Source organism: Caloenas nicobarica, chromosome 8, assembly GCF_036013445.1.
Source record: "Caloenas nicobarica isolate bCalNic1 chromosome 8, bCalNic1.hap1, whole genome shotgun sequence".
Classification (NCBI taxonomy): Eukaryota; Metazoa; Chordata; class Aves; order Columbiformes; family Columbidae; genus Caloenas; species Caloenas nicobarica.
Window position 1 is genome coordinate 21,447,383 of NC_088252.1, and position 27,331 is coordinate 21,474,713.

At 37.9% G+C, this 27,331-nt stretch overlaps 1 protein-coding gene across 8 annotated transcripts in view; it reads right to left on the minus strand.

Annotated features, from left to right (window-relative positions):
• Nucleotides 1-8,180: 8,180 nt before the first annotated feature.
• Nucleotides 8,181-27,331, minus strand: part of OPA1 (OPA1 mitochondrial dynamin like GTPase) — a 53,762-nt gene continuing 34,611 nt past the window's right edge. For 4 of the 8 annotated variants that reach the window (XM_065639767.1, XM_065639762.1, XM_065639765.1 and 1 more), the window contains 3 exons: nt 26,495-26,605; nt 9,152-9,229; nt 8,181-8,628 (listed from right to left, as the gene is read on the minus strand). In XM_065639767.1, coding sequence (XP_065495839.1) covers nt 9,165-9,229; nt 26,495-26,605 — 176 coding nt within the window. In that variant the 3' untranslated portion in view covers nt 8,181-8,628; nt 9,152-9,164. Of the gene's footprint in view, nt 8,629-9,151; nt 9,230-20,457; nt 20,755-26,494; nt 26,606-27,331 lie in introns of those variants that run through there. The other 4 variants (XM_065639763.1, XM_065639759.1, XM_065639766.1 and 1 more) reach the window with 3 other exon arrangements.

Sequence of the window (27,331 nt, forward strand, 5' to 3'; positions counted from 1 at the left end):
GGGCTATGTAGAGACCAGTCAGCGAGTCAGGATTTCTGAGGTAGTCGGTGTGTTTTTTTCATCGCATACATGGGATACATGCTGAGATATAGATATATTTATAAAATGTCCTACACACTTGTAGCTAAAACCAAGGCGCCAGAAACAAAACTGAAAAGGGACACGAGCAGTAGTGTGAATTATGTATTCTTCAAGCCAGATGGCATCTAATCTGACCTTCAGCACATTACAGGCCAGAGAATGTCACCTGGTGTGGGTGTAATTCACATGCCAAGGAGGAGGAGAAGGAGGAGGACAGGGAAGGAGGCTGTGCTGGTAGGAAAAGCAAACAGGGTATGTAAAAACATGTAACAAAGCAGCGTACAGAGATAAACCTTCATGAGATAACCTAGGGCTAGCTGTACTTACATAAGCCTTGTTGAATTCTAATTTTCAGACACCAGCCAACGGAAAATTATTTTCATTTCCTGAAAAGTGTTATCTCCTCCAGCTGAAGTGATGCACTATGCATAACCTGACAGAAAGGGAAGTCTTTTTTAAATGGGAAGCTCTTATTTTCCTTATGGCAAGAGTATCCAGTGGCAACCAATCTTGGGCCATGAAACAAATATTTAATAGCTTAAAAAAAAAAGCTTCCTTGCAAAAAGATCTAATTGATCAGAGCTGCCAGATAAAAATTAATCTTTTGTCCACTGGTTAGAGCAGAGCTACTACATGACAAGAACAAAGGGGATAGCGTTGCCTTCTAGTTATTGGTGGAGGATTTTAAAAATTTTTATTTTTATATTTTTAAAAGGGCTGTATACAGTTAATATTCGTGCTGGACTTGCTTGTGAGAAAGTAGGCAAGGCCTCACATGAGGGTATACACCATCAGTACTGGAACCCTGGGAAAATACAAAGTCTTTTTAGCAAGAAATCTGGAGGGTTGGGCAGGGAAGCTATTCTATTTGGATGAAATATTTAGTCCATAATTAGTTTTAAACTACAAAGTAATTTACATATGCAGATAGCTTTCATGTTAGGTGGATTTGAGATAATAACTGTTAGATGAACTCGTCTTCCACCTGAGATCTACAAACATACCACAGAGGAATCAAAATGAAGGATGAGCAGAGTTTGTTTTGGGGATGCCCCTAATCTGTGCAGGCTGTGGAAGTTTGCTTTTCATAATGTGTCGTTATCATGGAGTTCTATAAGCACATGCAGAAAATACGTTAATATGCATAGGCATCAATATGATAGACAATATTCCTTATGCCTGCACATTCAAGCTACAGTCCACCAACATAAAATCATTAGTATATCTACATTTCTTAAGGCAACACCTTTACCTTGGGTATGACCACCCTCTTTCATTGCCTTTATGTCTGTGTCTTTCATACCAACCCTGACACTTGATGTTCTTGCAGATCTGTCCCAGTGTCTGCTTTGGCTTGTGGAAGCCTTCTGTAAAGCATTCACACAACACAGAGTATGAGCCCAAATGATAAACAGGCCTCTCCCTAGATTTCTGCTGGGCTAAGTAGATGGAGACTGTCATGCATCTCCAATTTTCCTCCCAGACGTATGCTGCTGTGGCAGTTCCAAGTTTCCCAGAACATTTCTCTTCAGCAGAACATCTCCATGAATACTGAGAGTGCAATAACATAGATTGGTTCCTGTTGTGGTTTACTTATGATTTTACACTTCAGATACCACAAACTTACTGCTATGTACAATTAAGACTTGGAAGGAGTAACATTGTTGTGTTACGTTTGATACCTCAGGAATCCATTACTCATGAGGTTAAGAACAACCCTCCAAACATGGCATTGACACCGCAGAGGGCAAACTCACGACTACGCAGGATGGCTACGGTGGTATTCCCACCTCACATTTTGCTACTGGTCACATTCTTCCAGTCTTCCTTCTACAAAAATATCTTCAAGCTCTGGGAACTTGGGTATGAGAGATCTCATTGCTCCCAAGATTCAGTCCTGGTATGCGGGAAACGATTGCCTTCCTTACCATCAAACACGTGAACGAAGATCCATCCCTAAACTAACCAACATGAGTCTCTTCAAACCTCAGAAGTGCTCTACCAATGTCAAACATAGGTCTGAAATGCCCCTTTGCAATCCATTGTTGTTTAGTGGATGCTCTACCCAGCTTTGCCTCAGCCTCAACTTCTTCCCACCTCAAGCATGTAACACTGGGCTGTTCAAAGGTCGTTCTTTGTTTGCTTCTTGTCTGCTCTTAAGATAGATGTTTCAAGGCATGAGAGAGGATATAAACACACTGGAAGAAAAAAATGTCCAGGTGTTCAAGCAACGTAAAATGTGAAAGAATTCCAATTCAGTGCTTTTTCCTTTAATCTGGCAATTCCAAGGGACCAAGCGTGTCGTGACTTGTACCCCAGAACACTTTCCGCTCGGGTGAGTTCAGACAAGGTTTGCATTAACTCCCCAACCTGCAAGAAAATTATTTGAAACAAAAGGTTCAGATATGTCCCTTTCCCTCCAACAAGCCTGGAAACAAATGGTACAGGAATGAGGTCAGAAAGGAATCATCCGCCTACCATATCGCTGAATTCATTTACCTACCTCAGAGCCCATTCAGGGGCAGGGGTGGGATGGGGAACAAGGGATGATATAAAGCAGAATGAAGCTCTGGGGTCGCTCGCTACATTACAAGATTTGACAGGCCTTTGCCAGCCTTCAGCTTCTTTGTGTCTTTCACATAATAGAGAAACACAAACTGAGCAGCCTGTGATCTGGGGGTTGCGCTATTAGAGGGAGCAAACCCTTTGCAAATGCTAATAGTATTGTAGCATCCTGTCAGGCAGCAACACAAAAAAGGATGTTGATTTTCACATGAACCAGAACAGATACGGAAGGTTGCAATGAATGTTCCATCTCTAAACATCAAAAGCCATAGGCAATTGGTTTGTAGAGATGAGGCAAAATACTACTTCAAATGTTCTTAAATATAGGGGGCATACTGTTATCTTAATGAGTATTTCATGAGGCTGGCAAAGAGAGAACAGTTGCTTGAAATGGAGATGAAAGCAATCTTTGGTTATGATTTCTGCAGTAAAATAATTTCTAGATCTGAAGAGGCTTTTGTTATGCAATCTACTGAATTCCAGCAGGCTGGAAGAGATTCTCCTTTATGAAACATCACTGTGCAGACTTAGTCAAGGGTAGAGTTCATGTCATTTCCAAATGGCAAGGCTGATAATAATAGAGCACAAACAGAATGTGCCTGTCCATTGCAATTCTAAGGATGTGACAACTGTCCATCTTGTCCAGTGAGGCCCAGCTCCTTCCTGAAAAAAGTCTCTAGAATGTCAAAGAAGATACAACACTTCAGCTATATCTGTTTTAAAACTCATGCACCACTCTGACTAACCTTCATAAAGTTCATCATTGTCCTTTGGGTGAAAAACTTGAACGAAGCTCATCTTGTTGGTTGTCACTACCAAGGACAGTTCAAAAATCCATTTTAAATGTCAGAATGTGAAATCACCACAGAGGTTAGGACACTCCGCCCTGGAAGCCCTCTTAGACCCTACAGACTTCCAACAGCAGCAAATAAACCACCTTCTATCAGTGTTCTGCAACAAACACACAGCTATTTGTAGCTAGGCATCATAAATGTTTTCAGCAGAAATGGCTGGAAATGTTTCTGGAATAAGCTCTAGAACAGCACCTAGAGCCGATTCCAGAATCAGCCCCACAACCATCAGAGGGCTTATTTCTGGATTCATCTCTAGAACCACGCCTAGAACCCCACCAAGAGTCAATCTGAGGAACACTATAATAGCTGCTAGGCTCAACTCTCAGCCCTGTTGCCACAATCACTTCTAGATCCACTTCTGGAAACACTTCCCCACTAACTGATGGCACCAACCCAAGCAGCTTATCCAGACCCATTTCAGAAACATTTCCAGAACGATTTCTGAGGTTGGCTCTAGAGCTGTTTCATGAGCCATTCTGGAAACACTTTCAAAACTACTTCCTGAATCACTCCTACAGTCAAAACTAAGATCATGCCTGTGATTTTCAGCATTTCACACAGAACAACAGCTTGGATAATTTCCCCTTCTCATGTGCTACAACACTGAGGTGATGGCACATGCCAGTAAGACCTGTGTACACAGAAATCTGCACGGGTTTTCCATTCCAGCAACACAGCACGATCAGTCATCACAACCTCTGCATCCTTTCAGCTTCTTCCCCTTGTTTCTAGATAGTATTTTATACTGAAAAATTCTTGACAACAGTTTTGTTTTGTATCAGCTCTGTGATCACGGCTATATAGAACGTACAGCACTTTTGACAAATGACACCTTTACCTGACTATGCAGAACCCATCTTGCAAGGGCTTTACAATGCATTTTATTTATCTTGCTAAACAAAAGCTAGCAAGTGATTGATCATGGTCTGTAAAGATTTCTTCAAGAGAAGATGGATTACTGATTACAAAATATAACAGAATCCAATAGCTCTAAACTGACATAAAAAATAAAATAAACAAGCACCTTAGGGTTGGTTAGTCACTGCAAGGGCATCCTATAAAATAAAGTGATTGAATCCCTCAAGATTTCAGATTATTTGAAATCTTCATGTCACTATGAAAGCAACTTTTTTTTTTTTAAAGACAATTACTGAGCTCTGTAGACAAATACATCCTGTTGTCATTATGCAGGTGATCAGAGGGTGTCCATAAAACGTCTCCAAGCCTGGAAACCAACCATGACTGTACACAAACCAGTAGCAACTGGAACTACAGTAGTTCAGGCTAGCAAGGTAGTTTGTAACCAGAATTGTAGTCAAACCTCTACTTTGTCTCCAGGCTTTGGAAATAGGCAGGATTTCATATCTCAGTCAATGGTGTTCTCTAGTCAGATGCTTCCTGAGGAAATGAAAGTAAAAGGAAAATATGGGAACCTAGTTAATTAGCTGCTATGCTTTCAGGTAGCCATGCACCCTATGTTCCTGTGAGGTACCTCAATACTTGAGTAATCTTCACCACTGTACATCCCATCTATGGAGGAAGCACGACTGGAACCTCTCCTGAAGCACCTCAAGACCTAGAAACACATTCCAAATAGTCAAAGAAAACTCACACTGCAACTCTGCAAAAACAGTTATCATCACAGACTGATTTCATATGGAAACACCTTCACTGACATAAAAATACCCCACAGACAGACATCGCCAGGACCAAATCCCACCAAGAACAAAGAATTCCAAATGACTCAAGGGGCCCTGGGTCAGACTTAAAGATCCCATATTTCAACATTTCTCAACAGAAGTGATGAAATAACTCGCATCTTTTAAAATACAATTGTTAGGAGTTACTATGTTACATTTAAGATGTATTTAAGATTAATATATCCTGGATGGTGAAATAGAGCACACCAGTACGTTTGTAATAACTAAGAACTTCACTTGACATTTTCACCCTCTAACTTAACTATGCTTGCTCTTGACACTTGTACACACTTCTAAGTTTTTATTCTGTCTCATGGTCTGATACCTTAGGATGAGGTTACAAGTAACCACTCAGAAGGAATAATTTTTGACATTTGAAAAAGCACCCACCATTTGTGCCTTTTTCACGAGGAAGTGACAGAAGAATCCTTGGCCATTAACATCTAAACCTTGGCTCATAAACATCTCACTTCATGAAAAACAGAAATACCTTACCATATCTACATGACAGCAAAGAACATGCTTCGGAAATGAAACATCCATTTAAGGAATAATTACATTTATATTTGCTGATCCTCTCCCTAACCTCAAAAAGCCACAGAAATTACAGATTAGTCTTTGCTCTTTGCAATAAATCTCTTTATGCAGAATCTGAAGGTCGTGTATGTAATACAGAAAAAATATCCTGATCTTGTGCAAAACAGTTTTGAATAACATACTTTCCAGTTACACAAGAATTTGAGACAGTTCAAATAATTGTGAGATAAGCACAACTTGCCATTAACTCTTCTGTCCTGTAACCTTAACATAAAATTGTATAAAAACCAGCATAAAATTAGCCATTGTTTATTTGTCAAGACCATTTTTTGGTTAGTTTAATCATGAATGAAGTTAACATAGGGTTATAATCCTCCACTGATCCTAACATGCCCATATCTGCAAATTAAGCTCTGTGGAGCAAACATGCAGCACATTCAATACCACAATTTTACACTGAATATATTTTTTCTTCAAACGATTTTGTAAAATTTTTCTTCATCTCTAAGAAAGAAAAAGAAAAAGATATATTCCTGAATTCGTGGGTTGGTAAGATGACTGCTCTGTAATTCTCAAAGCCATTGCCCCAGTAACATGTTTATTTTAAACACACCTGAAACTAGGACTCCATAACCAGTCTTCATTTCTGCTTTGAATATCAGTTCATTATCTAAACTTCCACAGAGATCAGCTTTCAACTGGCCCATAATTATTTTTCATAAGACATCTTTGTCTAGATATATTACATAAATGGCAATCATTGATTTATACAATAAAAGATAACACTTTGCACAGTTACCACTAACTTGGTGCTGACACAGCACTTCAGAATCAGACGTTTTAATATCATTAACAGCATACTTTTTCGCAATCTAACAATAAGAAAAAGAAGGCCAAAGCGACTTCTAAGTTAGGTGCAGTAGTACTGTGTTCAAAACCCACATTTTATTATTTATTCAGTTACACTTTTATTCAATAAATACCTAGTTTTTATGGAATACATCATGCTAAGTCTTAGATGAGTAGCACAGAGAAGTCAGAACTAAAACTACAGGAATGTGACACTAAAAGACACGAACGCTGGGCCACTGGATGCGACATTTTGCAACATTTACATTACACAGAAGTTTCAAACAGTGATCTCTAGGTAAATGCAAAAGTTCTGGTTTTGTTGTGTTCTTGGTGCCTTTTTTAAAAAAAAAAAAAAAACAAAACGAAGAGGGATTTACCACAAGTACAGACTTATTTCACTTGCTATACAACCTCAGGACTTTGCCTTCAGAATTGTGCAAACTTATGTTTCTGAAGTTATCTTCAGAGAATGACTATGACACAGGCCATTTTTGCATTTTTTTGCATTCTCAAGGACTCATTTTCAGGAAGTAGTTTTAAGCGGATAACCCCAAAACATTCCGTTAGATCACCTTGAAATATTTAACCTTTCAACACCATTTTATGAATAGTTCTATGTTAAATTTTTGCCCGCTTGACTAAATATTCTGTGTCTGCACATTTGGGGAACATCCTGCCAAATTTTGTATTGTTTCCTCTGAGAGCAAACAGAAATGTATCTGCTGGAAAATGTTCAGATTCCTCTATTTTAATTGATATATAAACCAATAGTTTTTTCAAAAGGGTAAAATAAACCTAGGTCAATTTTTCAATGTACATAAACAACTGCAAAAGAAACTATTTCAGGCCTAACATCTCCTTCCCCAGAAGTGTTCAGAAGTATTTCCAGATCATTTGTAGCAAAGCCTGGGCAGAAAAATATGGTGGTGATTAATTGCCAGGCACCTGTGATACAGAGCCTACACCATGCTTAAATTTGTCAGAAATGGCATTTCTATGGCAAAACTAAAAGGGAATAAAAGAAAGCCCACTTACTATTTTTACTACACTGAATGACAGAAACCAAGTGGGTGTGGAAGGACCTTGTGCATAACATTCTCATAAAAGTAATCTTGGTCTTAGAGTAGCTATTAGAAAAATGAAATTAATTATATTTTTCCATTTTTAAATTAAGGAAGCTGGGCAAGCTGGAATTGTAGAGTATCTTTCTACATCTCGCACGTACTCAATCAGGTTACTTTGTACCTACGGTGAAGGGAGGAGTTATCACAGCAGTGGGAGCCTTTGCAATCCCAGAAATGAAATGTAATCGGCTATGATTCAAGAGGAACAACATATATTAGGAAAGAACAGGTAAAAGGAGCAGCTGTTGACATTATTTCCTGAGCCAAACCTTTCAAGGTGTCAGTGAACAGCAGTCTGTACTTTCACTTGAAAGCACTACAAGAATCGCTTGGATGATGTCTCTCAAGAGTTTAGGAGTTTAACAAAATCCACAACTTCCTCTCAAGACCCCAATACCACGCTTTTAAATCTGTGCCAGAGTGATCGGAGAATGCTTCAACACAGAGCATAACAAGTACAAATGGCATTACTTAGAAGGGAATTTTAATGCACATACAAATACTTAAACTTTATGTCAAACTCCCAGGATCATTTGCAAGCAAGAAAATGACAACAGATAAAAATCACTTCATGAATGCGATCCAGCTCTACCATACAAGGCAGACGCCAAAAATAAAACTTGCTTTTTTCAGGAAAAAAAACCAACCTTAAATGTACAACTTCAGCAAACTCCCAAGCTGTCTCATTGACACACAAGTCAGATTCTTCTGTCATGTGCATGTAGCTACAAAAATTAAAAGAGCAGGTGGATTTTAACTGAACCTCTCAATCCCATGGGACATTATTTTCTTCTCCTCCAACATTTCAGGATTCTCCCCAAAAGACAGGAAAGAGAATGGGACACAAAAGCCATTTCTATCCAGTTTTCTTTGTGAAAGGTATCCTGCAAAAGCCTGCATTCTTGTGCAAAGTTGCTGTGGAAAAGAAAGGAGATTATTTTTAAATGTGTGAAAATATATGACAGCGCTTAGACTTACGTTTTTGAGAATTAATAGAGAAGAAATTTGGAAATTACTTGCATGCAAATATTTTTTGCCAACAATACACAGTGCCTTTAAGGAAAAAAAGAGAATCAAAGTGCTTTACAGACAAGAAAAATATTCCCTCAATTTTGATTCCAGCTAGTTATGCCCTCATTCTCTTAACACAGATAAAAATAATGAACTGAGAGTAATCAAATATAGTGTGTCACAGTATCTGAATAACTAGCCAGTAATCACATTTCTAATAAGTTTCACATCAGCTTGTAGCGCTAAAGCTGAAAGTGTAGTTCTGCAGATTAGAAACAAGCAGCAGCAGACAGGCACTGGAATAAAACAAAAAGGAATTTTCACAAAGTCTGCATGAAAACACGTGCATCTAAAAAAGATAGATAATCATTTTATATATAACAATGAGAAAACTGTTGCAATCTTTTTACGATTTAAACATCATTACCTGCTTGAACAATCTACTTTTCTTGATGGAGGGCTTCTATAAAGGCTTCAAGTTTTTCCTGGATTTCCCGAACTTTTTCTGGAGGAATTAAAAAGATCACCATTCACATACCTACTGCTTAACTGAGGACATGCCCAGAAAGAAAAAAGACACACCTGCAAACATGAACAAAAACTAACACTGTTGTCAATATTACCCTATGCATTAAATTTCTTAATTACTAGGATTTAGGATATTTTTCTACATCAGATGAAACTCCATCCCATTTGAAGAACTTCTACAAACATATTTTATGATTATTATGCTAATTTAATAATTCAAAAATTTACCAAAGCAATCCAATACTAGAAATGTTGTATTTCAAAACCCTGACATTTCCATTAGATCATGCACAGGAGAACTACTGTACACCTGTAACAAGTAGGGAGTTGTTATTCTTTAAGTAATGCCCGCTAATCCCTTTCTCTTTCAACCAAATATCCTTATTCTCCACTCCAAGTCTCACAAACACCACTAATCATTCCAGAGAGAGTTGAAAGCCGGTGCTCTCTCGGCAGGGACGGTTTCAGGGAACCAAACGTCAGTATTCAACACACCTGCTCAGAAGGGCACACGCAATGTTAAGAATGTATAAACCTGCACTTTATTTCCTTGCACTGCAGTAGTAACCAGATGGATGTGGGCAGAACCTTATTTTGTACAAACACTAAAGCTGGGAGTTTATTTCTCTATAAAAACACAACTTGAACGCAACCACAAATAGTTACTAAGAATGAAAAGGCAACATTGGGAAAAATTCAGAGGTTTAGGCATTTTTCCACTCTTTTTCTCAATTCCATACACCGCTTGTCATCATATAACCTATTTGATTTATTAAATTGCTTATGGAGCAAGATTCAGAATGCAGCTGGAATCCAAAGCCTGCGAGATTTCCTGCTTCTCTCTCAGCACATCCTCATTTGAAGCTCCTTCTGTGTGTGATTACAGCCATGAAAAACACCCACTTCAGATACACGAAGGAGCAGGAGGAGAGCAGTAGGACAGACAAAAATAAGTCAGATGAGAATAAACACAGACTAATTTTTTTTTCAAGCTAAAAATACTACTGGATTAAAGCCTTATGTTCCCCTGTAGGAGATACGGGTTTAAGCTTTTCTTTTTCCAACCTTTTGTTAATGTTTTCTTCTCTTTAGCAATACCATATGTTACAAACTTACTTTGCTGAGCTGAAGTAACAGCAAAACAGAACGAAAAATAAAACGATCAGGTCTTAAATGGAATACATAAGCATGAGTGGAAAAAAAAATTACCCCCGAAGAGAACGCTCTAAGAATGTAGCCAAGGAAACGAAAAGTTTCACTCAGTAACAAAGTGACAATTCCATAGACAGCTACAAAATCCATTTTAGAGTAATTATAATAACAGTGATAACAATTATAATAACAACCTCAACAAAAGCGTGTACTCCTGTTCTAACAGAAGTAGAGAATTTTAGTTAGCATTTGAAATAAAGTACGGAAAAGAGCCTGCATGAGGATGAAGAAATCTCAAATTTAAATCTTTATCATGCAATTTTTAGGTGACGAAGGGAAAGCCACTTAGACTTTCAGCACTTCAGCGTCCCCTTCCCAGTGGTGCTTAATCCACACACTGATGTACAGCGAGGCTGAATCACACTCTGCATCCTAAAGGAAACACCAAAGAACTTTCTTGAATTTCAGCTGATATTTTTTTAAGTACCTTGATATTAAATGAAGATTACAGTCAGCAAGAGGGCAAAAGCTGTATCCTGGAAGTAAAGAAAAAGTAGTAGCTGATTTTCACCAGGAAAAAAAAAAAAAAAAAAAATCCTCAATTTGGTTTAGCAGAGAGAATCTTTGAAACCTGCTGATGAAAAAAAGTAGTCCCATGATCACTTCTCCTTACTAACCACAAAGTGTTTTCATTATTATCTTTTTAAATAAAAAAAGTATTGATTGCACGTCAGTATATAAACCTCTTGTGCAATTAAAACATTAATTCTATGGTATTTATTTAGGCAACTACTTAGCACAGCTTCCAGTATTGATGCTCCATGTATGTTTACAAAATTAGCCTCTGAAATAACGTTCCATTATCTTGGACAGAGTTGACTTATTTTTGGAAATTCTTAACCTCACTATCCAAAATGAGCAGCAGTTGCCAGTGATAACAGGAGATTAGATCTCATGACCCAGAAGATCTCTTCATGTTGTGCTTTTAATACCTTTATTTTTGATGTAGATTATTTTTTTTAATTGCTACATGCTTTCCCCAAGTATGTTCTTTCTATTGATCAAGCCATTAGACTTGCTGAAAGCAGGCAGATTTAGCAGTACTAAATGCAAATATTTTCCCTTCTCAACCTCTTGCTAATGAAATATTCCGGTCCTGAAAATTAATAGCATCAGCAAAACTCTATAATTATTATTTCACCCTTAAAAAAAAAGGTTTGTGCCAACAAAATCTATTTTAATTTTTTCATTAAGGCATATTAAAATAACAGGATAGCAAATATGTATTCCAGTAAAATAGACTGAATCAGCTGTGTTTGCTCAGAGAACAGACATACTAAAATTGCCTCCATATTATGAGCACTTAATTAGTTTCTATACTTGGACTGAATTGAAATGATTGCTTAACTGTAATAATTATGAGGTCCTGAGGTAATTTAATACTTTGAAAAAAATACGCTGGCTATTCTTACAAAAGAACAGTTATGATGGCTGCCAAATAGCCGCGATTATTCCTGTGATGCCCTGTGCTCCCAGCAGCAGAAAAGCGCTTTGCAGAGCCCGGCCAACCTGGAGCACTTGCTCCCAGGTCCGTTCTGTGCGATCTGCTAAATGGGCTCAGAGTTGTGAATTTACACAACACACATCTTAATAAACCAGTAAATGTAAATGCTCGGGCAGGACCGATGAGCACAAGTGCAGGGTCTGCAGTTCTGGGATAAGTGCCCATGGTTTCATCAGCACCATGTGACATTGCATTTGGAACAACAATTAATTGTCACAACTCAAGAGTCAGATGATGACCGCCGTTATTTGAGGGAGTTCACTCCTCTGTGAAAGCTGTGTACTCATGTTTGCAGGGTTTTGATTGACACCTAGATCAAAATATTAGTGATTTACACTTGTAAATTGCAGAACATTTTGTTCTGAGGAAGGTTTATCAGCATGCCCAACCCAGAATATCATTTGGGTTTCAGATAAGAATACTTACTACATAAGTAAATCAAAGGATAGACAAAGGTGATGTGTTGCGCTTCCTGGGTTTTGAGATACTGTGTTTTTCCATGTACAAGCAAACCACAGATTAAATGCATTCAGCTTACTAGGAAATCATTTTTGTAACAGGCTGAACTACCCCAGCACTGTTATACAATGCTCTAATATCACAGGCTAATAACTGCTCTAATATCACACTCTTATTATATGGTAGTGCATAAGTTTAAATATATACTATCACTTACACTGGATTCTAGAAAGACAATGTGGTCTTTGGTATTTTTAATGCAGACATGAAGTCACAAACACACAACTCTTCCAGCATTTGTTAAACAGTGATCAAAAAATCAAATGAAATCAATGAAGAATAATTGTAACTAAAGCCTTGTTCCCATCTTAGAACAGCAAAATTCACAGGCCTAGGGGCAATGAATGGTTATTCTACTTCCCATTTACCCCGTGTTTACCTAAAAGATAAGCCGGTTCATACATCAACTCATTATGCCTCTTGATCTTGTCATGAATATTCCCGTAATCCTCCCTCCACATCCCATAAAACTTCACTGACAGAATGAGGAAATTCTTTATTCAGATGTCTTGAAATCCTCATTCATGCTCAGTCTCTCCTTATCTCCATATGAAATGATATTGCTACCCACTAATTTTCTTTTCATTAATCCTGCGATCCTAAACCTAAAAGGCTCAAAACCAGACTAATTGATCTGTAATTAGGATTTGGATACAGTGTGAATACAGAAAGACACAGATACAGATAAAGTTTGCTTTTCCTAATATCACAAGCTGGTCAGAAGTGAAACCCCTGAAATACTCAGTCTTACAAGGAGTGCTTGCTGACTTATATAGGTGAGCCTATCTAGTAATTAAGAGTGCAGAAGCTGGGGAATCACTGCTAAAAAGAAAAAGCTAAAGTCAGTTATCAAGTGAATCTCCTCAGGTAAGGCCAAACAGCCTCAAAATAATATTAAACACAAATTACAAAAGTACATTACTGACTTATTTCAACCATGCTCTAAGTAGCAAGGAAAAGTTTTCTAGATATTTTCCAACTGTATTAACTGGTTTAATAAAAAGTGTGGCCTCTGCCCACAAAACCTGTCTTGCTTAAGCTTCTGAAGATAAATTAGAGACATTCAAATCATACATACTTACTTTAAAAAAACAATGTTTTTTGCACAGAATTTTAAAGATGTTCATATATGTCTGTGAGCCAACAGGGAGAAAACTGCATGAAGATTTTAGGTAAATCAAAAAGCTTTCCCTTCCCCTGTTTACAAGTTTATCCATACGACATCAATTTTCATCTGCAGCATCAAGAAAAATTGTAAAACCTTTCTGGACACAGATCCATCTTTATTCTGTACTTTGATGAAACTTATAGCATGAAACAACCACAACAAAAATGTGTTAATACCTAATTATAAATCCTCCTGTTCTACATTAAAGTGATTTATATCTTCAACTTAAGTTTACATGGCTTTGATATTTGAAAGCTCATGGTTGTTACTCATTTTGCTCTGGATTGCACTCAGACTTTAGCACCACCCCCCCTCCCCCTGCTTTATTTTTTTTTTTAATCTTCCTTCCTTTATTAATCCCTTCCTTGGCTACAAACATTCCCAGTGCTTGCTGTGCTACTTCTGTGTTACGGTTAATTAACCATAGAGGCAGAAATGTTAAATTCACTGCTGCAAACGCTCATCTTTCCTCTAGTAAAAAGTAAAGCCCAGTCTGTAGTCAGATTTCATCCGAATGCCCAGAAGCACAACGTTAAAAAGTGGAAATGTACATCCACAGTTTCATATTGAATGGCAAATTTTAGCTTAGGGCTATTTAAGACACAAGCCTCGCAGTTGTACACAACCCGCTATGAACAGTTGGGTGAAGAATTGTATGTGTGAGTGGGGGGAATCGCCTCTTGGGAGTTCAGCCTTTTGTATCACATTCCGGATTTTCTAAGGGCTATGCACAAGTCCGGCTTCTGGTTGAAACCATTGGGTGCAGCACGCTCACCACCACCCAAATCATGCCTCAGAATGTGGACTTTCCACCACAGTTCCAAGACCTGCATCAACATGATTTCTCCTGTCTCGCACAGCCTGGCAGTTACTCCAATTTACTGATCACTGCAAGGTCACATTGCGCTCAATTTGAGAAAATCCTTTGAAAATACCCATCGTGTTTTTTGCCAGTTTCCTCTTGTTCACACACTTTATTTTCCTCTGGATGAGGCCAAAGAGGAAAGCTAAATTTTAATGGGGGGAGGAAGGCAAAACCACCCAGGCTGCCTTTAAAGAGACAGAACATCATTTATCAGCTGCAAAGACAGATTTATAAGTAGAGGGCCCCCTCTGTTCCTTTAAGGCTGCAAAACAGATGGGAAGAGAATGGACAGTCACAGGGTCAAGAAAACACATGGGAGGTGCCGCTTGTCTGCTGGGTGTATGTTCCCAGCTAAGAAAGAGGTCAAGATTGTAACTGCATGGCTGGGTGCAGGAAAGGCCTTTTCTTCAAGCTGTTACAAAGACAAATGCTGTTCCTCATCCTGCTGTCAAACTGCTGTAAATGTTGGTTTGTCAAGAGAGAGAGTCTGCAGCTAAAAGTTCTTTAAAAAAGGCTGAGCAGGAGGATGAATCACATGAATGAATCTTTAACAATTAGCTCATTAGTGTAATAAAAGCACTGCAGAACCCTGAAAAGTTTAAATGGAATTTATAATAGTTCATGTAGTAAATCCATTAATTGTTAAAAATATACAGCCTTTAAAATGCAAGCTACCATACTCTTTAGTTACTAGTAGTTAGAATGAAGATGCTAACTGATGCTACATGGTAGTAGCTTTCCTTTATTGTTACAAAATGTTTCGTACATGTATTGCAATCTATAATGATGAATTTGCAGCCAGTTTAATTGAGTTCTTTCTATGAATTCTGACCTCAAAGTATGTGCAATGGAATGGGAAAACTATGATACAAAAACGTTGTAAATACATCTATAAATCAGACTTCCCCTCTCAGACATATAAAGCTAAACATCCATCATTATATTCACCAGAGTTACTGATAACTTTTCAACTTGCCTTAAGTACCTTTGCTATTCTGAGATAAAAGGTATTTTGATCTGAGTAACATCTAGAATACCTGTACTCTGGTTATCAGTTCCAGGAAGACATTAAGAAGGACAGAGATATGCTCCAACTATCCAAGTGTATCAGGTAAGATGCTTTCATTATTAAAGAGACAAAGATAATATTTCAGCATCCTCTCAGAAATATATATATTAAACCCTAGAACAAGACAAGGTGCTAAACTATTATTTTAATATCACTATTAAACTCTCCAAGGGTCAGTCAACATATTCGTTTCATAGATATGAGTTCATCAACTGCTAGTGACCTAGTTGAAAATCTTCCGCATGGCATTAACAGGAGAAAACATCGAGGAGCCGTTCCCCACAAAGACACATATATAGTGTACATCTTTTCTTTTCCTTGTCATAGGTGAATCCACCTCTGAAACAGGAAAAGGTCACCTCTAGATTATATACGTAGCCTGCTGTAGAAACATAATAAAATCTTAGTCTTAAGAAGTCATGTTATATAGAAAACCAAAACAAAAACAAACCACAGCTGCCATCACTGAAGTCACATTTGTTGCAAGTACTAATATCATATTATTTCCTGCATATCTTACCTGAGCAAAGCTACCAGCTGCCTGTACAAAACAGTATCATCTCTATTTTAGACTGAAGATAACCAGGCAGCAGTAGAACAGAGCTTGTCTGAAAACACTTCAGCTATTTTCACGAGGTATTAAGCACTGGAACATTATTTTAGCGTTACCAGTAAGGCTTTTTAGCACCAGGAACAGGAACTGTGCATTGTGCTGATGAAATTGTAGATTGCTAATCAATGTCTTGACCTAGAGCTGCCCCAGATACACAAGTAGGACTTCTGCAGTTTAACGAAATGGCTTTGGCAACACATTTCCCCCTCCCCGCTCGAAGAGAACAGCAGCGACTGTATTTCTTGGAGGGGTCCCCGGGGCTCCTCGGGCCGGTGAGCACATAGTTGTGTCTCTGACAGAGCACATGGACCCAATGTACGGGGCTGACACAAACCTGACAGCTGTGGAGACTGCTGACTTTATATCACATATGTTTCTACAGGCTGTTACACATCACTCCTGCTTGTCTACAGCAAAGAAACTAAATTTTAGCAAATTGTCATGTGAGGTCACAAGTGAGTATACATTCCTATACTCTCATTAAGGTTAGCTTAATGTACAAATGATTATTAAATGATATTAAGCTGCAAGTTTATGAGAGTCACAATCTCTGCAATAGCAAGGTAGGACTTGGGCACCTTTCAGTCTTCTCTACTTTGGATTATTAATTAAAACTATTCTAGTAACTCCATCTTCCAACAGAATTTAGTGGTGCTGCTTACTGGACAACTAGGAGGAGCTTAACAGCAGAATGAACATAAAACAGACTTACATCTTGAATCAGACTTATAGACACAGAAAGATTTAATTTCAAAATCAAAACTCTTAAGCTAGAATGAATCGGAACACAATGATGCTCATTATTTTGGGTGGAAATAGTGAAAAGTATAAAGGTAAACCAAAATACTATCCAATGATTCATCCAGTGATGTAAAAAAAAAAAAAAACAAACCCAAAACTTTTTCTTATGCAGAAATAACATAAAACCTTAAAACTGTAAAGAGACTTTAACATAAGAAGTAACCGGTATGTGTTGGTTCTCCACCCAAAATAGAGCATACTCAGTAATTGGATAATAAAATCATATGCTATCAGGATTAGTTACATGAAAGTCTCTCTAAAACATGTCAGAAAATAAAATGGTGATAAGTTTTTAGATCATAAAAATAATGAACTTCATTTTTGATAGTCAGAAATGTAAGTCATCATGCTCTGAAGAAAAACAGGTTGTTCTATTATTTTTTCCTTAGTTTGCTATCATTCCTAGCTGAAAATATTTCCTTTTCTCTCTCTCTCTTTTTTTTTTTTTTTTTTTTTTTTTAAATACAGGCTTCCAAATTAGAGGCAAAGTGGAGTCCACTACAACATCAACATTGTGTAACATACACAACACTGACTCCTCCACAGTTTGGAAATGTGAATGTTACATTCCACAGTTCCATACTAGTTCAAACCAAACACATACATTGGTCGGTTTAAAGGTTTGAGCTTATACGAATAATAATCTCTCTGTGATAAGTACTTATGTAAATTTTGATTAATAGGTAACCTCATTAGCAACCAGTACTAAAAAGAAAATAACATCCATTTAGATGTTTTGATCCTTGCATCACTACAGAAATTTTCGGCAAAACAAAAATTGGGCAGACAACACCAGAATGACCCTCGGGTACAAGAGACATGGGTCTAGGGTAAGATTAAGAGGCATTAAATATGTCATTACTCATGTAGCAGTTTATCATTATTTTTCAATGTCAACTTTAAGTGATAGGCTTCGCTTAGTCAGTGACAAATGTGCTGAACTTCGTAAGGATCCATTTTAGAACCTGGACATCAGTGCCTAACTCTTCATCAATAACTTTAAGAAATCACAGGAGACAGGCCTTGGTCATCTGGGATTCTCAAGTTAAGTAAACCATCACTCCATCACAGGAGGTTTACAAGTGATGTATGTTCTCCCTTGAGGATTACTTCCCTCTGAGAAGATGCATCTTTTTAAAGCACTTTCTGCCGTGACACAAAGCAGGAACTACCTTATCTGTACTTTGACACAGACCATCCTACACATTCTTCTGGTTTTAATTCATCAGTTTCATGCAGCTGCCCCAAAACTCAGAGAAAAAAAAAAAAAAGAAAAAAACCATTCAACTAGTGTCTTTCATGTCAAAGAACACTTGCTTGGTTTAATTTCATAAGTTATCTACACGGAATTAAAAACATGATAATCATGCAAAACCAATTTGCACTCTGTCAGAGTACCAGAAAGTCAGCAAATCTGCTAAAAATAATGAGATGCACTGTTGCTGACTTGCTCACATCCAAAGGCAAGGGAAATGAAGACACGACTGCAGAGATTCCAAGCATGTTGCCCCCTGCCCTCGTGCGCCGTGGAGCACCAGGACCTCTCCACAGCTCAGAGAGGACACAGGAGTCAAACTACCACCAGCTCACCGTGACACCGGCACAAGCTCAAACTCGTTAGACACGGGTGGCCCACATGAGCACTTTATTTGACCAATTGAGTTTGGGGCAGAAATGAATGTGCTCTAAGTGACAGGCAGCCTCTGATAAGATGCAGGCGCTACCAATGACCCAGGGGAAGCTGCTGGCAGGGGACAGTGATGACAGGAACGACCCTGCAGATGTGGATCAGAAGCTGGAGATCTGTTCCGTGATTCCCAAAGGGAAACGGCTGTTCTGCTTTTGTCTGGTTAGAAGGTCACGACATCTCCTGGTGTAACTTTCTGCCAGCTCAGGATCAGACCATAACTGAGCGCTCCTCACTGCTGCAACCAGCTGGAAGGAGCAAAGCAAGACTGCTGCCACTTCTGTGAACTATCTCACAACTACGAAGTGACCATATTTTTACTTACATAACTTCTAAAAATCCAATATTGAGGCATTACGGAAGAAATGAGAGCACAAAGTAACCGTAATTCTGCAGATTCTAATAATATTACTCCTCCATTCGGATTTCCTAGGATGCTTTCCTCTTCTTCGTGCTTGTCTTTGAGCAGTGGGGGTGACATCTGGGCTCTACGTTCAAATATCTTCTAAATTCTACCTTTTTTTCTGTATCTTGTAAACACCAAAAACCATGTTGGTTCTGAACAAGGACCTCAAGAATTGATTTAAGGACTACTAGCCACTACCCTTCAAACTGCTTTATCTGCCTCTGGTTTCTAAAGTAAAATTACCCAAAACCTCCTCATTTGAGAGATCTTCCCCCCGACAGCTGAGATTTGCCCCCTATGAAATGCTGCGACCTTTTAAAAAAGTTGAAAGTCATAACAGAAGAGAAAATGGAAGCAAAGACTTTAGAAAGCCAAGTCAAAGCATGATTTAAAGGAGTACATGAAATCAACAACGTCATGTTGGACATTGTAGGATGCAAGTCAAATCAAAAAGTGTTGAGTCATGTCAAGGGACTAAATCTTAATTAGGCTACAATAATGACCACAATATAGGATTAGTTTCACACAACAATTTTATTCTGCAGCTAACAGCAATGAAAGGAAAAGTAACTGCAGAGCAAGTAATTTTCTGCGAAGTACTGCTCACACACTTTATCCCCAACTTTGCATAGATGCACAACAAAAAAGACTTGCTTGATTTAAATCGGTTTGTTACATACAACAGAGCTCACTCAGCTTAGCCAAATACATCACAGGAATTCCAGATCCTGACTCAGCCACTTGCATATGGAAGTACCAACCCTAGCTAACATTAGCTTTCTAACTCCATTAAAAAAGCAAGTTTATTATATTCACATATGATATTAAACCACCAATATTTAAAGTTTGCGAAAGGTTTACATTCAACACTAATGGATTCAACACAAAAGTCCATTAATAATTTAATGCAGTGACTTTAAAGCAATCACTTTAGATATAAAACTTTAAAGTACTTTACTGTAACACTGGTTTATTTAGTTTTTATGTTTTAGCCTTTGCAAGAAAATAATTAAGTTCTGCAAACTGTTATATTTCATACCTTAAAAATGTATGACAGAATTTAAACAAATGGCCCTAAGCTATCTTTTCTTCATGTGAGGGCTCACTCCTCAGAAGTTTCAAAAAGCTTTTGTGCAGAACGAAGTCTCAGGTAGCCCGTGGCACCTGTACAGGTGTCCATATTACTGACAAACGAACTTAGAGCTGACCCCTCCACATTCGTACCCAGTAATTTCAGGATCGAGTTTCCACAGGCATTCCGCAAGTCCCTTCCCACCTCCAGCCAATGACTCTCTCTGTGTAAATGCACATGGTCTTACTTATAATTTGGTGAAGTTCTGGGTTTTCTTTTCCTTTTTTTAAACTTATGAGGAAACAGGATATTGGAGGAACAGTACGCTGACCTAAGAAAGACACTTTGCATGTGCTATTGTTACACATGTTTATCCTGTGCACATAAAAGATGCTTTTGCAACATTCCTAGTTTAGCTGTTTAAAAGTAGTAAAGGAGAAGAAAGAAGTGAAGATGGATTGTTTGTATTTCTTTGGGGTCTGTAACTAGTGAGGTCAGTGGCAAAGCTCCTGCTGACTTCCTGAAGCCAGGATCCACCTGAAGTATTCCATGGACATGTGCACCACCCAACATGTTTTAAATGCTACTGCAATAGGAATACATGCATCTTAGGCTTAGGATAAGACACTGGAAGATCTCCTTTCTGAAATGATTAAAGCATTCAGTTCGTAACAGTTTTTTTAGTAACAAAGCTTAACAAACTAATACTTTCCATGCAGTTGCTAACGCGGAAAGTGTAACTGAGAAAAAATTACCATCCCATGCAATCTTCACAAATTCCATGCCATACAAACAAACAAAAACAAACCAGAGAGTGAAAAACATGAGGGACAAGGCTAGGCAAACCCATCTTCCTCCTAGAAGAAAAAAACCCTAACATCCAGAAACCAATGTCCACTGGAAAGCAAGAAAAAGTAATCAGAGAGGGGAGGTGACTCATTGCCATCTTGTGTCGGAAACTTGTACAGCAACTTAATTATTGCACAAAGTCCACACTAGGGAGCAAGTTTGCTTTGGCCCTTTACATATAAAGAGCAAGTCCAGCAGAGTGGAATTCTGGAAGCAATTAGGTAGTTCTGGGAAGGCTTTCACTGGGAGCTCAACATGGAAAAAAATTGCCATGTTAAAAAGTAGTCTACAGAAAGCTAAGATTTATCCATGTTATCCATTTTGCATAGAACTATAGGGTATTTCTGCTGAAATTATTATTCCGTCATTTTTGCTAAAAATATAACAGCAGAAAAGATACTGTTTATCTTGAAATTAAATTCTTCCACCTACAGATTCATTTCCGCTTCCCCCCCACCCCCCAAAGTATTACCCAATACTGGAAAACATCATTAAAAATATAATAGTTCCAGGGAAGGTGTGACTTCAAAGAGTTGTCTTTTATAAATAATCAACCCACTTTAGCATTGCCATCAAAAAGATCCTGAAACTCAGCAAATGCCAGCAGCCTTACCATTTTAACACATTTTGCAGAAAAAACCCTAAACATTTAAAAACACATTTAAAATTTAAAAACTTTCAGTAAGTTCAGAGGCAGCCTGCAAGAATGTCCAATGTCAGTCACTTTGGAAAAGTTAAACATGAATACAGGACAAACCAGTATGAACTAGCAAACACTAAGAGATTACTAATAAAATAAATGAGATATACTGGTCTAAGGTACTGTAGAAACAACAGGTAATATTAAAAAAAAAAAAAGTGGAAAAGCTTTGCATACAGCACACACACTTGTGCATAACACGGTCGCTGGCAGTTGAAGGGACTGACTTGCACCATTAGATACTAGATTTTCCCTCCAGCTGCAATTCAGTACCTTAAAGCCTGCAATGCAAACAGGGCAGGTGCATTTTTATGAGTGGAAAATCTCCTTTTAAAAGATTAATGTTTACCACTGTACTTTTAGAGCTCTCTACCCTATTTTACTTCTCACAGAACTTAGCACATGGTATATTTAAGATACTGATTTAAACAAGCATATAGTTAAACACTTGTTGTGTGGAACATAAATTTCAAATCGAAATGTTTTGTCCTTCAGCAATGAGCACAATCAAGATGCATGTGTCAACTGGAAAGTACATGTAATTCTTCCTGTTGCTGATGAGACTATCTAGCCCAGGGTGACAGACCTGGGTATGTTCTTCAACTGACAGACAGCTTTGGTGAAGAACTTCGATATAAATAATCCACCAGATTTGTGAGGGAGGTTGTGAACAACTGCATTAAAACCAGGTTCCTACCAATTGCTGAATATGCCTGAAGTTCCCAGTTAGACAGGTCAGAGACAGCACTTTCCTCTTGTTTCTGCATCCTCAGCAAAATGCTAAACGTATCTCAACTCTACCTACAGTTTAAAAACACAGCTTGGAAAATGACGAGGCTGATGGGCTCTGAACTGGCTGTTACTTCTCACAAAAGAACTTGAAGTTGTAGCAGACAGTCCAGTGCAGCCACCAGCTTGTTGCTCAGCAGTAGCAAAAAAGGAAACGGACCACAAGAACTTACTGTAAAAAGATCGGATTAAAAACCAGAAAGCATCATAATGCAACTGTATAAATCCATAACGCAGATGCATTTTGAATACTGTGTGCTGTTCTGCTCTTTCATCTCAAAAAGGGTTTAGTAGAACTAAAAAGGGGGGAAAGAGTGGCAAGGCCGAGTGAAGCTATGAAACAACGTCCATGCAAAGAGGAACTACACAGATGAGAAATTCTCAAGCCAGGAAAACGAAGATCAAGTGTGGGCAGTATAAACAACTATGAAGTCATGAGTGGCACAAAAAAATGAATAGGGAAAGATTACTGAATGTTTTTCAAAGTGCAAGAACTAAGGAGAACCTAATGAAACTGGCAGGTGGCTCAAAAACAAACAAAAGGAAGTACTTTTTCACACAATGTGTCATTAAACTCTGGAACTAATTGCCACAGGATGTTGCAGATGCCAAAGTTTACATGAGTTCAAAAAGCAATTAGAGAAATTCACAAGAGGGAAAAAAAAAAATCCATGAATGGCTATTAATCACAAAGGATTAGGAAATATTGGAAACACAGATTGTTAGATGCTGAGAGAGCACAACGGGCAAGTACCACTATATGCTTAACCTGTTCTGCTGGTCCCCAAGAACCCACATCTGCTCATTGCCAGGGACAGGACACTGGGGTACACCGACCTGGGCCTCTTTCAGTACAGGTATTCTTATTGATTGATTGCATTTTAGGACATTTTCAAAGTCATTTTTTCCAATTCAGCTATTCATCTTCTGCTCTGCCGCTTTTTGTATCTTATGAGCCTTTCTTACAGATATTCTTTAGTCCCAGGACTTCTTTATTTCCATAAACTTTGTCATTGTTCACTGGTACAAGTATCATGATGACACTTATGATAAGGAGTACATTCACATTACATTTAAGCCTTTTTTGAAGAAAAAGTAACCTTCAGTGCACTATAAAATATGTAATTTGTTGGAAACAAGATTTGTTTACAGTCTTTAGAATACGTAGAATAAAGCCTGAGAAGTAAACTCTGACAAGCAGCAAGACTTGGGGCCTAAAGGTCATCAAGGAATAGTCATATACAGGGTTAAAATACCATTGGAAGCTGTAGAACACAGATAACAGGACCTGCTCAAATAAGTTTTGAGTCTTACGTGAGCTCTCTAACATGAGACCTGTGTTAGAAACAGTTGGACATTAACCAGTATCTTAAAGAAACAACAAAACATTTCCAGTGTTTCAGCATTAAAATATCAATGTAACGGAAGTGAGACAGCGTTGTCGTATCATCAGCATGAAGAGGAAGCATCCCAGCCCCAGGAATATGAATAATTTACATTTGCAAGCACAGCTTCCAATCAGGAAGCGAATCCCAGCCTCACATTTACAAATTTAGACTGGAAATTAAAAGACCGTTTATAACCATCAAAGGAATGAAGTCCTGGAACATGACTTTAGTACGAATAGTGAGCTCCAACAAGTTAAGTGATTTAAAGATGGAGCTCAAGATACCTGAATGAGCTGGGTTGTATAAACACAGCTGCCTGGAACAGAGACAGACTGGACTCCACGATTCAGGAGATGTCTTCCATTCCATGACTAATTAAAATACAAATACTTTATGAATGTGAGTTGTGGGAGTCGGGATTTTCATTCCTTAAGCAGAGTCCACGAAATGCTGTAAAAAGGAAATTACTTGTATAGTCACCTGGGAGTTCAATGCTCCCAGCTATCAAAGTCTGTCTCAGGAGTATAAAAATCCCTGCACCACAGAAAAGCACTCTATTCACCAAGAGAAAGGCAAAGAAATCCTTTTTTCCTGTCATCTGCTGATAAAAATTACAACCACTTAGCAATAAAAGCACGCAGAAAGTAGAGAGAACATTGCTGATTTCACTACAGAGCTAAGCAGTTGTAGTTTTAACATCTTCCCATAGGTACAATAAACCACAATACGTCATCATACATCGTTTTCTCCTGAATAATGATTATTTCCTGTGAAAAATGTGTGTGGGATCTCTGACCTCCTGAATGTAAAGAAATGAAGTGCAGTGACAATGTTTTTAGCTACAGAGCAATTTACAAAATGCATACTACAAATTTGAAGCGTATTTACTAAATACACAGACACCTTGGATTATACACACACAGGCTCTTGTGTGAGGTCTTGGTTTACAAAATAACTACCCAGCTGTTACTGCTTTGAAGTGGGAGGCTATTCTGATGCTGGTGAGAAGCAAAATTGACAAGGCAAAAATTCCAAGTCTATTTCAGTGCAAACTGAAGTTCAGATTAACTTAAACATTGCGTATTTTCTAGTGCTCCTTTACTTTGTTTTGAAACAGGGAATATTTAAGGATAAATCAAAAATCACCAAGTTTCACTCCTATGCCGGTATTTGCTCAGGAAAAAAGGTAAAATCCAGCATCAAAGAAAGCAAGCAAACACCACTGCTCACTAATAAAAGAGAGAACTTCCTCATTGAATTTCCGTGTCCTACCATGCAGGTTACCATTAGTTTTACCCCAATGTACATATATAGAGAAGAAAAAGCCTTATTTTGTAAAACAAATTCCACTCACTCTACGAATGGCTACATGAAGGGAGATATAGGGTTTCAAAAGCAACACAGGATGTTCGGAGAGAATTATGAACCTATAATAAAAATTATATGGTCACACCAGCTGTTTCAGAGACCAGTAAAAAAAAAAAACCACCAGACAATTTGTCCTAGATTCACTAAAACTCCCACTCACAATTCCAAAATAATATAGCAAAACCTTCTAAAGGACAAATACCATAACTGACTGAGATTTTAATAACAATACTTCCAATAATAAGGTAACACTTCCAATGTAACAAAACCAGAACTATCAAAAATAAATCCTTAGGTTTTGAGTTTACTTTATGCAAAATATTTTTATATGTTTTGGATGTAGAAAACGGAAGACTTAATTCATACTTAGGAAACACTAACAGCAACTGAAGGCTTCTCTCTCTCACTGAACCCTGATATCAGAACATTACCAAATATAAGAAACACTGACCACAGCATTCATTTATTCTGTATTAAATATCCAAACTCATATTTTAGGAGAAAATTAGTTGCTACATCAAACACAAACTAAAGTTATAAGAAGAAAGGTCACCTGTGATCCCTTAACACTTTCCAAGTGACTCAAAGCGTTAAACTACTGCAATCTTCCTGGAAGGTTAAATCTGCTTGATTTTCTTCCTTGCTAAATCTCTCAATATAACGGTCATCTCAGCTTAATAAGCACAACATATCAGATCTTCATGTCCGACAGGTTTTGTTTCTGTACACGAGGCCTAAAACAAGCTGGCCAGTGAGTCACAGGCATTTCCAGCTAATCTATAATAAATGTCAGTAGTAATAAATGGCAGCATATTTCACCCGATAATTAAAAGAGAGATGGGATCAAAACCTCCTTACACAGTCAAGACTTAATCACCCAGAGACAGGTGTCTGAGATATTGATTAATCATATTGTATGTTGTACTAGAAAAACAAGAATTTCCCTTTACAATATTACTCTATTTCAACTACATTATTCAGTATACTGATGCAATATATTTATAACAGTGAATTCATATCTAATGTAAATTATGATGCTTTATCACACCACACTATCAATGTCCACCTTTGAATCAGTAAGGTCTGACTATATTTAAGAAAAATTCCATTTGTGATATTAACTAAATATTAGCACATGACCAACCCATAATGCATTAAACATTCTCAGGGTGAGTGGTCAGAATTTGCTTCATCTCAAGCTAGTTCTGAAACACTACAGAGAAGGTACTTACTGAGATCCTCTGCGAGCTGGACCCTCTTGCCAGTCAGGAGCTTCACCTTTTTATCATTGTCCTCAGCAAAATCTTCAAGCACTTCTTTTACATTCTTCTCCAAGCGCCTTACTGGAAAAAAAAAAAAAAAAAATCATCAAAGCAACAAATCAACCAATAAAAAGTGAGAGGTAACACTTTTGAACTTGTAATGACTTAAGGACAGCATTTTTGGAAGGTCTGTGGGAAATGTAGCGTATGTTGCCAGACTAACTACTCTGGTTGGAGGCAAACTCCTGAACACATAAGCGCCTTGTTTGGGCCATTGAGACAGGAAATGCTTTGAGAAAGATGTTTAAATTTCAAAGGATATTTTCTCTCCGAATTAAAACATTATTGGATGACTTCTTTAGGAGGAGATAAAAATATCTATAGACTGCTTTGCTGTCTATTAAATTCAACAGTTTCTTCTTTGAGACTGATCTTTTACTGTAAGTATCCTTGCTGCCTTCTTAACAGTTACACTTTTTCTATCAACATCACCCTCATCGGATGAATCAAGGCCAAGTCAATTAAAGGTGAAAAATGGAAAAAGAAGTTAATGATGACAGCAGAGTGTGGTATTGAAGGACTGATGACATACAGAAGGGTGTTGCTGTAGATATAAGCTCAAGAGGAATGAAAAGCTCTTTAAAGCAGCATTATGTCCATCTTAATACTCATATCCTTGCCCTTCACACTCAAAGGGAGAACCTCCTAATGAAGCTTCCCAATTTTCAGGCCAGCAGTTGTCAATGAGGTAGGTGGTTTGAAGAGACAGGACCTCGTTTCCTACACTTAGGGGCAATTTCTTCTCCA